This window comes from Coturnix japonica, chromosome Z (genome assembly GCF_054131305.1).
Source record: "Coturnix japonica strain WE chromosome Z, WE-NBRP24, whole genome shotgun sequence".
In the NCBI taxonomy this organism is placed as follows: domain Eukaryota; kingdom Metazoa; phylum Chordata; class Aves; order Galliformes; family Phasianidae; genus Coturnix; species Coturnix japonica.
In genome coordinates, this window is record NC_140702.1 from 4769463 (window position 1) to 4782103 (window position 12641).

Here is a 12641-nt window from a genome sequence, read left to right on the forward strand (position 1 = left end):
GCTTTTGCTTGATAGCTTTTGCACTGCTCTCTTTTCTTTATGCTCTTTTACTTGCCCAGATCAGCAATCTTTGTTATTCTGTCCTGAGTTCATTTATCAAGCTGTTTTGGGTTTCTTGTGAACTCCTGAGGTCTTGCTGCACAAAATATTGTTGGCTGGAGCACAGTCTTGACCTTCAAATCTAACATAGAAATTCTCAGCCAGGATTTTGCAGCCTTGTTGTGAACTGGGTTTTAGGGTGAAATCTCAGTTTTCTTTGCATGTGACAGTGTGAGAATTTGCTCTGGCACTTTGTGTACCTCCGCGGTGCTCAGCTGTTCCTTCTCCCTTACTTGGGGATAACGTCATTTATTCAAGGTGATGTCCAAACGGGCTTGTTAACAGTCCTCAGCAGTGCCTTAAGCTCTCATATGTCAGCCAGAATTTCTGCATGTTCTATAGCTGTTCCTACATGTTGAAAACACTGCACTGTGCTTAAGCTTCAGCATATGTTCCAGTAAGCACAGTTCCATTAATTCTGGGGGAGTGGATGAATTAAGCATAGATCTGAAGGCTGCCTTTGCTCAGTGCAGAGATGGAAGGACTCATGGAGATGTGACTTGATATTTTCCCTTCTAGGATGGGAAGGAGCTCCATCAAAGTAAAAAAGTGGGTGTTACTTCCCAGGGAAATAAGAGAAGCCTCATTTTTCACAAGTGTGAATATGAAGATCAGGGAACATCCACGTGCCAAGCAGCTGAAGAAAAGACATCAGCTACCCTAAAGGTACATGGTATGTTTAACTGAAAGAGCAAATAAATCCTCTTATGGTGTTTTGCACCACAGGAAGAAATGCTTCATGGCAGTTTGGGCATTTCTTGGTTAGTCACTGTGGATACCTTTCTCTTTCTTCTTTATGCTCAAGGCAGATTTTCCCTCCATGTGTTGCACTGGTTAAACCCCAGTTTGTAGCTCATCAGCAGGCTCTGAAGCATCAGACTGGTTACTGAACACACGGGTCTGCTGTGCCCTGGTAGATGCCACCTTCCCAAGGGACGTCTGAAAGGATTTCCTACTAGATGCTGTCCTCATGTGGCCACTTGGGTTCAGTGTTAGCATGAACATGAACATCTGTCCTGTCCCATGACTTTGGTGAACTCTCATTTTCTCTCTCAGTCTGCAACCAGTTTGGGTTGCTGTTTCAGTACTGGCTGTTTTATGCAGCCATTCCATTTGCTCTGGTTTAGGTTCTTTTTTTTTTTTTTTTTTTTTTTTTTCTCTTTTCTTTTTTTCAGGCATCATTTCTATACAGTAGGCAAAGCCAGCCTATTACATTTGATTTACAGTTTTTAGCTTTGGCTGGTAAGCATGTCAGCTCTCAGACATTTTCATCAACAGGTTTGAAGAGCTGAAATGAACCAGCCTGGTCACACTGGTCTGTTTTTGGTGGTGTAATGAATTTATGAATTTAAACTGATTGACCCCATAAGGTTTTACAATGTATTGCTCACGTCTGGTGGAGCTATCACAGCAACGAGTTTATATATTTAGCATTTGGGGAGGCAAATGGTTGGGGATACTCTTTCATTTGCTTGCATCTCAGAGTGAATCACCAGTATGTGAACCATCCTTCATCTCCTTTGTATTGCTTTTGTGTGTGTCTGTGTGTGGTTTCCCCTGTGAATTTCATCCTTTCCAGTTATATGGAAGTTCTCTTTTGAGCAGTGAAATTAGATGTTCCATCAGCAGTCATAATGGTAAAGCTGAGTTGCCACCTTATCTGTGTCCTTTTTGTCTGGCGTCTCAATAACTGCTGCCCCACCACAATATCTGCCTAATACTTCAGCTCCATGGATGCCTCCTTGTGCAAACTGAGAGCCTGTATTTGGTGTGCATTGATCTGGGCTTACATCTGTGCTGGTAAATGCACTAGTGCATGGACTAAGCAGTCCTGCCTCCTGTGCTGTGGGCATTGAGATGGGGCTCCTACAAACTGCCCATTGCAAGATATTTAGAAACTAATTGCTGCTGAGGTTTCCATCCTCTTTTCAGACTAACTGAAATTTGGTTAGTGGGATCAAAACAGAAGGGGCAGGGAGGGAGAGCTGACCAAGGACTACTGATGGAACAACTATGAATCCTTGGTTCCTCAGGATTCCCTGCAACAGCAGTTGGCAACAGGAGTAAGGGGGCTCAGGAGGACACTGTAGAGTAGTGTGAAAAATGAGCGAAGAGAGTTACTAATTGATCCCTCTTGGAAAGCAGTCCAAGAGTAGTCCTCTTCATAAACTCTCCCATTGTGTGTGGTTTTATCTTTATGAGGTGTTCATAACAAGTGATGTGTAGATCTCCCTTATCTCATAATGTCTTTGCCTGCCTGCAGTGAATATGCAGGATACTGGATCATATACCAGCTTCTTTGAATTACTGCTCATGTCAGGAGATAAAATCTGCCTATTCTTTGAACTAACACTGGCGAGGGTTAGTTATTCTGGCTACCGAGAGAATGACACAGCAGATTAAACTCATTCATTTCCTTCTTTGTCAAATGCCTTTTCATCCAACTGCATGTCCCATAGAAATTCAGAGCAGTGTTGGCTGAGGGAAGTGGAAATATTTATCTCCTGTGTGTATCTGCCACCCTATTTGTACATGTCCCTCCTGGCAGAGCGCAGAGATTGGAGGAGTTGGATTAGGCAGTGGTTTCGCTTTTGCTCACAGAACCACTTGTTCTGTGGTCTCCCAGCTACGGGAGTGTGCAGCTACGGGAGCTGCAGTTCGACTTGATGATCTTCAAGGTCTTTTCCAACATGGGTAATTCTATGATTCTATGATTCAATACAGGAACTCTGCTCCTGAGGTTAATCCAAGTTGTATCCAGACCCTTCAGAAGGAAAGGGAAATAGTAGCACAGAAAAACGGTCTGATTCTGACATAAATAAGTGCAGACCTGGAGAGTTAAAAGGGATTGTGTGATGTTCAAGGGATTTTGAAGCAATGATGTCCCCTAGGTAAGATTTGTGGCTGACATTCCCCATACATTGTGGGCACACAAGCTAAGGAGAGACTAGTGATGAGCATGCAGAGAAGCCAATGGTTCAGACAGGTTTGTAGTGACACGACACTGTAGAGTTCTGTCTAGTTCTCCTTGGCATAGTTTGGAAAATAAAGATGAGGTGATTGGTGGTAACCAATATGGCTTCATCAAGGTCAAGCCATGGCTGACAAACTTGGTGGTCTTTCATGGTGGAGTAACAGCATCAGTGGATAATGGGAGAGCTACTGACATCATCTACTTGGACTTGTGCAGAGCATTTGATCCCGTCCTGCATGACATCCTGGTCACCAAAGTGGAGAGAAATGGTTTTGATGGATGGACCAGTTGCAGGATAGGGAACTGGCTGGAGAAAACTTGTTGTTCAGAGCTAAGTTGCTGTATTTAACCAAAGTAATTATCAATGTCCGTGTTTCATTGAACCTCTATTCCATTTCGTAATGCGAGGAGTTTGATATCGGGATGGGAAGGTCATGGTTTGATTTGGATGTTGGAGTAAGAATCAAAAGATCTGGGCTCTCTTCGGGTTGTCAGTCTTATTGTCTGACTTCTTAACAACATTCCTTTCTTTCTATTATTTTTTAATGATGTTTTAAGGCATTTTGAGCTGATAGGTGTAGTGTTCATGTGCAGTAATGCTGACATGAGTAAGTAGGGTGATAATGTAAGGGTTTTTTACATTCCTTCTAAATCTCTGCTTTCTCTTGTTCCACCCTTCTTAAAGAGCAATCCATTAGTCTAGTATAGGAGTTGTGTGATGAGGATGTGACTGAGCCTGAAGAAGCCAAATTTGAATGCGAGATATCCATTCCTTCTGTGAAACCTCGCAGGTGGTATCTACGTGGGAAGTCTTACAGGCTGGTAGAAACTTTATTATGCAGCAAGAAGGTACCATCCACCGGCTGACCATACCGAAAACCACCACTGATATGACAGGCACCATTCAGTTCTCAATTGGCAAATCCAAATCCACAGCCAATCTGCTCGTCAGAGGTAACATATCCAGGCTTGGTTTACATCATGAAGATGAAGAATTAATTAACGTACAGGCTTCCTGTTACGTTTCAAAGACTGGAGTCTTTGAAATATTGTGTGTGTGTCTGGAGGGTCTGCTCCATTTCCAGTTCAAAGTCGTTGGACACCAAATGAGACAGCTGCATCTCAGTAAAAGATCTGTTTGAATAGTTGTTGAATAGTTACTATGTGCTTACTATTCAGATCTACAGAGCTGAGGTTTTGTCCTTGGCTATACCAAAGATGTCAAATCAGGTGAAATTAATTGTATTTCTGAACTAGACAAGTTTAAGTTTGGTAGCACCTAAATTTGATGCAGTTTGTCATTGATTTCATCTGAAAGAAACTTCCAGGCTTTTTATCTGCTGTTGTCCCCAGCGTAAGAGTCTCCATTCACATCCTAAAGTACTTGTTATATTTTCAACTCACTCTTAATTGAATAATAGCCTCAACTGGGAGTAATTTAAAAAGCACAGAACAAGAGCTGGACCTTGCATTTGGTAGATAATATACAGTATTACTTTATAGAAATGTAGTCAGTTGCATTCCCTATAGACAATCATTTGTTTTATCTTTAGTGTGGTTCAAAGAACCATTGTGAACATGACATTAATTGCAATGGAACAGACGCAAGAGACTTTCCTATTCTTCCAATTGTCCTCATCCTTTCTTCTCTTCCACCCCTGCTTTGCAGATTCCCATATACAAATCACCAGGAAGTTGGAGGACAAGACAGCTTTGGAATGTCATTCTGTCATCCTGTCCTGTGACTTCAAGCCTTCTCCAAAGGTTATGAAATGGTTCAAGGGCCACACACCCATCGAGCCCTCTGAGAAGTACAAGATCAAGAGGGATAAGCATTCAGCAGAGCTCAAGATTCTGAAGTTGAAGCTGAGCTGGTGTGTACAAGTGCAAGGCAGGAATTGCAGGGACTGAGGCCACGCTGACAGCTGAAGGTATGAGCAGGGAGGGTGGCCTCTTCCATGTCCTATTTCACCTCCGATTTCTCTTCTTGAGGTTGATTTCTGACATTCTCTCCTGCTAACTTTATTAATGTATAATCTTCACATAGATGATTACACAAAGATCATCTAGTCCAACCATTCTACCACATCCCAGTATGATTTATAATAACAGTGGTAACAGTTCACCTTGTTTCCCCACAGCCCACAATGTAGAAGTAACGAAGCAGCTGCAGGATGTGGAAATTGAAGAAGAGAGCTCTGCTGTCTTCTCCTGCGAGCTGTCCCATGATGTCGAGGACGTGGAATGGTTCCTGAATGGCAACCTCCTTTACACCAACAATTACAATGACATCAAGAATGTTGGCAATTGCTGCACACTGACAATGAAGCAGGTTAAGCCTGAGGATGCTGGCACAGTGACAGTGAAGTCAGACAAGGTGTCAGAAAGCGCGCGCCTGAAGGTGATAGGTGGGTCTGATCACAGCCCTCCTGGATGTAAGAGATGCTAAGGAGCTCCAGTTCATTCTATTGTGCAGCAGTCCTGCTTCTAAAGCTCACCTCTCTGGGGTGACAAGTCATCAGGGGCTTTCTTCCAGTGGAAGGTTCCATTGCAGCAGATATCAACGAAGGAGGATGGTTTTGGTGTCCTGCCAAAGCATTCCATTGCTTTTTACCATCATTTTACTTAACACAAGGAGACTTACAAGAGCAATTTCTTTTACTGCTTCAGTAGCATGCAGTGTCAATGCTGTTGTCTGCAAGGATTTATGACTGCAGGGAGAGATCATTCAGAGTGTGTGTTTTGCCTCTGGAATGACTAATGGCCAGGCTGTGAACAACCTGATCTAGCTGTGAATGTCCCTGTTTATTGCAGGGGATCTGGGCTAGATGGCCTTTAAGGGTCTCTTCCAGTTCTAAGGATACTGTGATTCTAATCTGCTCTCCCCAGCAGTTAAACTCTTTTACTCAGTGCGCTCAGAGTTTGAAGGATTTCCTCTTTCTCCTTTCTTTTGCATTTGGTGGATGTTTTTTCCCCAGTATAAACATCTGATGTGTGAAATAGAAGATAGATAAAAGGAGTCAATAAAACAGGAAAATCAAAAGTGTTCAGCAGCTTATCCTCTTAATCCTGTGGCCTGCTGTATGAGCTCTGCTCCATGTGAGGGCAATGCCAGCTCTCCAGCTTTAGAAGAGCTGCATCCCAATTACTTCATATGATATCAGTCCCACCCATGGCAATGCAGGCTGTCCCTCCTGTTCCCTGTATTCTCCTACTGATTAGTTCAGAATTCCATAAAGCGCATTCAGTCAACAGACATGAAACCGCTTTAGGTTCTATATTGGTGTCGTCAGTAATGGTAAAGATTTATTGATCCCTCTTTAAAAATCTGAAAGCAACTGGAAATGTCTCAACTTCTGTATCACGTTGTTCTGTTTTGCCTGTTTAATAGCAGAGAAGCCTGCTGTCTTCATGAAGTCCTTGGATGATGTTTTTGATGAGGAGCGGGGTGTGATTAAATTGGAATGCAAAGTCTCTAAAGAGGAGGTCAAACCAGTGTGGAAAAAGGTCAGTGTTGTGCTCACTTCTGGCAACAAGTATGAGCTGCTACAGTCTGGGAAGACCCTATGTCCCCTTATCCATGACCTCGAGAAGTCAGATGCAGGTTTCTATACCTGTGATATTGGCACTGATGTTTCCAAGTCAGAGGTCGGCGTTCAGGGTAAGTACTGTGGAAAGTAAAGGAGTGCTGAAAGCACATTCAGTGTGGTCACTATGTCTTACACCTATTCCCCCACGAGCCTTAATAGTTTCTACAATAGAACTGTATTACTGCAATTTAGCGCAGTGATGTCTGGAAAATTCCCATTGCTATTGATGTAAATGTATCTCATTTTGCCATGAAAATCACCAAACACGTCAAGAATGACCTGGAAATGTTTGCTTTCTAAACATTCCTAAAATGGAGAAATGGTTTGAACACCAGTAGGGGTAGGATGGTAACTGTAGAGAGTGTTTTTTACAGCTAGCTGAGAAGGGTCGTAAACATGGTGCAGTTAATCAAGCAGCCATGCCACCTGCAAGGACAGTGAGATCAACAGGATGCCCTGGGATGGTGAGAAACTAACCATGGTTTTGTGAACTCGGCAAGGGAGTAACTTTCAGGATGATAACAACAAGCTGCAAAGATACTCGGGGATGGTATGTAATTGGGAACCAATGATGAGCTCCACTTTTGCAATATGTATGAGCTAATTATCCGTATTATAAAGGTACACGCAGCCAAGGAATAAACGAGATTAGCTGATCATATGTCAATGACAGGTGTGGTCGTCTGCTTTTCTCCCGCCGTTCTGCAACAATTGGTGACCCCGACATGGCCTACCAGGAAGGATCGCAGCGGCGAAGGTGTTCGGATCCTTAAGCAGTGGGGATAGCATGCGCCAGGAAAAGAAGGTGCAGGTGCTCTACGTGACCTTACAGAAGGGCCTAGCCGATACGGGCCGATGACGTCCTTTAAGGCTGCAACAGCGTGCTGACAAATAGGTATGGGAAGGCAAGCGGTTTGTGAATTATTTTCTTGCTTTTTTAAGAAAAGGTGTCAGGTATTTTCTTGCTTTTTGAAAAGAAAGTGTCAGGTTAAGGGGACAGACTTGCAAAAGGAACTCCCCGAGTTATTAGCGTATGGGTATACTAAAGGGTTATTTCAGAATCCGCATTTAGTGTATGATCTTGCTGAGTGGCGTAAATTTGGAGATGCAATTTTTCAGGGAATATTAGATGGGGATAAAACAGCTAAAAAATGCGGGAAGTGGTGGCGTGTGGTTTATAATGATTTGTTGCTACATCAGGCAGAAAAGGAAGCGGCAGAACAAGCTAGTGCTGTGCAGGGGAGGAATAAGAATTATAATGAATGGTCAGATTGCCCGGTGTCCCCTGCTTTGTCCACCGTAAAGTTGCCGCCGGCCTCCGAGCCTGCGTTGCCGGTGGCTGCGGAGCCGAGTGCCCCGTCTCCCGGTACGTCTGTATCAGACGAGCCGCCTGCATCGACCATGGCGCTACAGCCGGCCCCCTCGACCCCCCTTTGCAATGAGCCGCTCCCTGGGGCACAGAGTGCCCTGGCGGAGGCCGTCGCGCGGGAGCGGGGGGGGGCTTGGGCTGCGCTGGCGCGGGCTTGTTTAGAGGCGGGAGACGGTGAGGCGTTGGAAGCGGTGCGACAGGCGGTGCTGTCGGTGGGGTATTCGCCTAATGCTGCAGGCGGGACACAGGCTGCTATCAGTGCTTTAGATTGGAAGTTGTTGTCACAATTGCGGTCTAAGGTCAGTCAGTTTGGAGTAAAAAGTGAGCCAGCGAGACAGATACTGGATTACATCTGGAGTACTCAGGTTTTGTTGCCATCTGATTGTCGGGCTATAGCTAGGTTGATTTTTTCGCAGCACGAACAATTGCTATTTAATGCTTATTGGGAAGAGATGTGCCAACAGAGCGTTGCGATAGTTAGGCAGCCCGGAGATCCCTTGTATAATGTCACCGTTGAAGAACTTTTAGGTATGGGTCCTTTCATCCGGACGGAGGCCCAGGCTTTATTAGGACCAGTTAAATGTAGGGAGTCAATGTATCTGGCCAGGCAGGCTATGGATAAGATCAAGGTGCCAGGTGGGCTGCCGTCTTATATGGGAATCCAGCAGGGAAGAAATGAGGATTTTGGAGCGTTTCTAGATAAGGTAGCTGGAGCCATAGAGAAGGCTGGAGTACCAGAGTACATGAGGGAAATAATGCTAAAACATTGTGCACTTCAGAATTGTAATGCTACAGCTCGTGGCATTCTAAGTACTTTGAGGAGTAACTGGACAATAGAGGAGGCGTTAGACAGGTTATCGAGCGTGCCCACAGGGGCTCAGGCTTTCATAGTTGAGGCTATTAAAGAGCTAGGGGCAGGATTAAAGGCACAGGCTGAGGCTTCCCAGAATCAAGTGTTAGCAGCTCTTGCACCCTTACAAGCGTCTGCGGTAACCAGTGCAGGCCCAAGCACCTCTTTTAAATGTTTCCGGTGCGGCGTTAAGGGACATTTGCGACGGAATTGCCAGGCTGTCGGTGTGTGGTGCCAGAACTGCCACTCGAACAACCACAACACCGTCACCTGCCATCGCCGGTCAAGAAACCTCCAGCCCAGGGCAAGAAAGAACAGCGGCCGCGCTCCGATACAAGCTGCCGTTCCCAGCCAGCGGCCGCCTGCCCCCCTGCACACGTCTCTCGCTGCGTTGTCAGTCTCTACAGCCCCCCCGCCCTCTGCTTCGCCCACGTCGTTCTCTGCGCCTCGCCATGCCGCCCCCCCCTCGTCGTGCGCGGCTGCGTCTGTGCAGCCCGTGTATAACATGGTTAAAGACGCGGATGGACCGAAACCAGAGGATCGTTGTGACCCCGGTCCTGTAGATCCAGAAAGCGAATCGGACGCATTTTCTCTTGATACTTTGTTTGGAGAAGGAATGACAAATTTCCCTACAGCGTACTGTGATGTCTTAGAGCATTGCAGAGAAGAAACAATATTAAGGGGTGATGCTGACACGTTGCAAACCTTTCCTAATCAGGTCCCCCATTTGGAATCCCTGCCTTATGAGGCAGTGAAGGAGCTAAGGGAGTCAGTGAGAACATACAAAGTTCAGTCAGCCTTTACATACAATCTTTTGGTTACAAACAGTGACACTTACGCTATGACCCCTCACGATTGGAAAACTGCGTTAAGAATGATCCTCTCTCCTATGCAATACACCGTGTTTGTGACTGAATATCAACTACATAATTTGACTGATACCTCTTTGCCTCAGACTCAGACAAATCCATGTGGCACAGCACCTCTTCAACTGTGTCAGACAAATGTCACTCACATTCCTGAATTTGGCCGTGTAAAATATGCACATGTAACAATAGATATTCATTCTTCTTACGTATTTGCCACAGCACATACAGGTGAACTCAGTCATGACACCCATAAACACTGGTTATCTGCTTATGCTGCTATGGGAATCCCACATACTACAAAAACAGATAATGGGCCTGCGTATACCTCTAAGGCCACTCAAACTTTCCTCCAAGAAGGGTGTGTTAGACATACTACAGCCATTGCTCATTCTCCCACTGGACAAGCTATCACTGATCACATTTATCAAACATTGAAATCCATTCTTATTATTAAACAAAAAAGGGGGAATATGGGAGACACACTACAAGAAAAATTATGCAAGGTTTTGCTTGTGCTTGTGATGAAGTTTTTGAATCATGTTCATAGAGATACAGCTTATGTGGATCGTCATTTTGAGGCTTCCCTGGTGCTAAAGGAACAGCCTATGGTTAATGTTTGGAATATGGCCACAGGACTTTGGGACTGTCCTCTACCACTGACAACTTGGGGTTGTGAATATGCTCGTATTTCCACAGGGACTGGCCCTATGTGGGTTCCAGCATGATATCTTCGGTCTCATCTGAAGGCAGAAAATAGCATCCAGCCTTTATAGTAATTGTAATTGTGTGTTTATTTCTTAGTGGTATTGCTTTGTAACTTGCTGTGCTATAGATAATATTACTAATAGTTTGACATAGTGTGTGATTTTCTGTTTTACCAATGCAGTCTCAAGATTTAGAGTTTAAGGCATTAGCTAGGATGTTGTGTGCTTCTTCTATTTTAGTAATAGATCAGATGTGTATTAAACAGGATTTGATCTAATCAATGCTAGAATCTACAGGAATAGCTCTTTTAATGTTTTAGTACTGTTTGGTTATGATGTTATTAGCCTATTAATTAGCTTTTCTTAATTTGCAAAGACAAAACCTGGAAAGGAATTCTAGTCAAAGAGATGACCCTGTATCATAGAACGGATACCTCTTTTACATCCAATTAATTGGGATCTGAAAATATAACCATGCATCATTTTAGACAAAAGTGCACGCTAATAGAACTAAATTTGATAGTTTATTCTGTTTTCCAAGCAGGTGTTCCACTTGGGCTCTATATCACGCACTGGCCATGCGGATATGGTGTACAACTGGAAGAAATCCTTCAGACCCTGAATGCAGGAGAGAATCTGTGATGGGTGAGAGAGGAAATGTGCACCTTGAAGCAGGGGACGCCCTGCTGGCACTACCTGTCACATCCACCAGCAACATGGTCTGCTGTTTCTCAAGGGTCAATAAGTATTAATGCCCCTAGTGATACTCTAGTACATTTGTCCTCTAAAATTGGTTCTATTTGACATGCTATTCCATTAAATTGCACGATCATTAATCAATTATTAGCCCGGATAACTCAGTTGGTAGAGCATGGTTATGAGCATCTTAAAAGCATTTATTGCACAAATTTTAGTGGTCATTAAAATCAATATATCAGAGTATATAAAAATTGAAGACTTTTCCTGATCAGTTACAGATTAACACAATGGGACCCTCACGGATTTATTTTTAGGTTGAAGAAACTTAGGTTGCAGTACAAACATGTTTGTTCTTTTTAGTAGGTTTAACAGTAATGTTGTTGTGTTGTATTTGACTTGTCTCTTTTTTCACTTTTAGAGTATTGTCAATCGAGGTCTTGATCGAGTTATAATAGTTATGTTATTAATATAAGTAGTGTTGTTATTCTATAGGCAGTATCTTGGAATTGTTGTAATACAAGAAGAATTCTACGGAGCAGCAGCCATGGATTGAGATTAGGAGTTCACAGAGCAGCAGCTATGGAGCAGGATAAAACTACTTGAGAACTGATTGAACAAATGAACTGAACTGCTTGTTAAATATGATTAATCGGTCGTTAAACTGAGCCTTTTCATTTTAAAAGAAAACGGGGGAAATGTGGAGAGTGTTTATGCAGAATGGCTTCATGAGAAAGGACATGAAGAGATTCCACTAGTTAAATTGTAAAAGAATGAATGTGATTAAAGACAAAGACGGTTTATCCTAGGGACGGTCACGGGCTAAGCAGCTGAGAAGAAATCAGGATGTGAAAAGACAGGGTATGTAGCTAAAGACGAAATATGTATCTAGAAGCAAGGACGGCCTAAGGGAAAAGCAAGATGTGTAGCAAGGTGTAGACAGAGCTGCAAAGAAAAAGTATCCATAAGACTAACCACAAAGGTCAGATGAAGTAATGTCTAATTCACCAATCCTGAGCTTTACTTTTGCAATATGCATGAACTTATTACTGATTGTATAAATGAGATGCTGTAACACCTAATAAACGAGGCTTGTTGACCATGATAGCATGAGACTTGTCTCCCACGGTTACTTCCAACACTCTATATTTACTATACAACCCTTATAGAAAGATACATTTAAAAACTGAAACTATCCAGGTTACTGGTATGTCTGAGAACTTGGGCATATTGCTTTGAAACTCAACCTGATTCCCAACCTCTGATCCCAGTGAAATAGATCAGATGTTATTTATGGAGTTTTGTTTATAAAGGAAACCTAGCAATTAATATCCAAATAGTAATCAATATAACAGAGCAGTCACAGTTGGATATGAAGTAATTTAATGTACTTTTCTAAATATAAATGGAATCAACTTTTATTTCTGTATGAATTACTACAGGAAAAATATAATTATTTATATGAGATTCTAAATTGGGAAGAAGCTGTC

The 12641-nt window shown here is 43.3% G+C and overlaps 1 protein-coding gene across 2 annotated transcripts; it reads left to right on the forward strand.

Annotated features, from left to right (window-relative positions):
- Positions 1 to 607: 607 nt before the first annotated feature.
- LOC146753645 (uncharacterized) lies at positions 608 to 12261 on the forward strand. Of its 2 annotated transcripts, none has more exons than XM_085530695.1 (4): positions 608 to 765; positions 4743 to 5004; positions 5215 to 5481; positions 6465 to 12261. In XM_085530695.1, exon 4 carries the CDS (start codon positions 7561 to 7563, stop codon positions 10474 to 10476), a length of 2916 nt encoding a protein of 971 aa, XP_085386821.1. In that variant the 5' UTR covers positions 608 to 765; positions 4743 to 5004; positions 5215 to 5481; positions 6465 to 7560; the 3' UTR covers positions 10477 to 12261. The 2 variants fall into 2 exon arrangements, with proteins under 2 accessions (XP_085386821.1, XP_085386820.1); XM_085530694.1 differs by lacking the exon at positions 608 to 765 and adding an exon at positions 3682 to 4027.
- The last annotated feature ends 380 nt before the right edge of the window (positions 12262 to 12641 follow it).

Bases quoted from the DNA above. Each gene is read 5' to 3' on its own strand.
- LOC146753645 (XM_085530695.1), top strand. From the start codon at position 7,561: ATGGGAAGGCAAGCGGTTTGTGAATTATTTTCTTGCTTTTTTAAGAAA.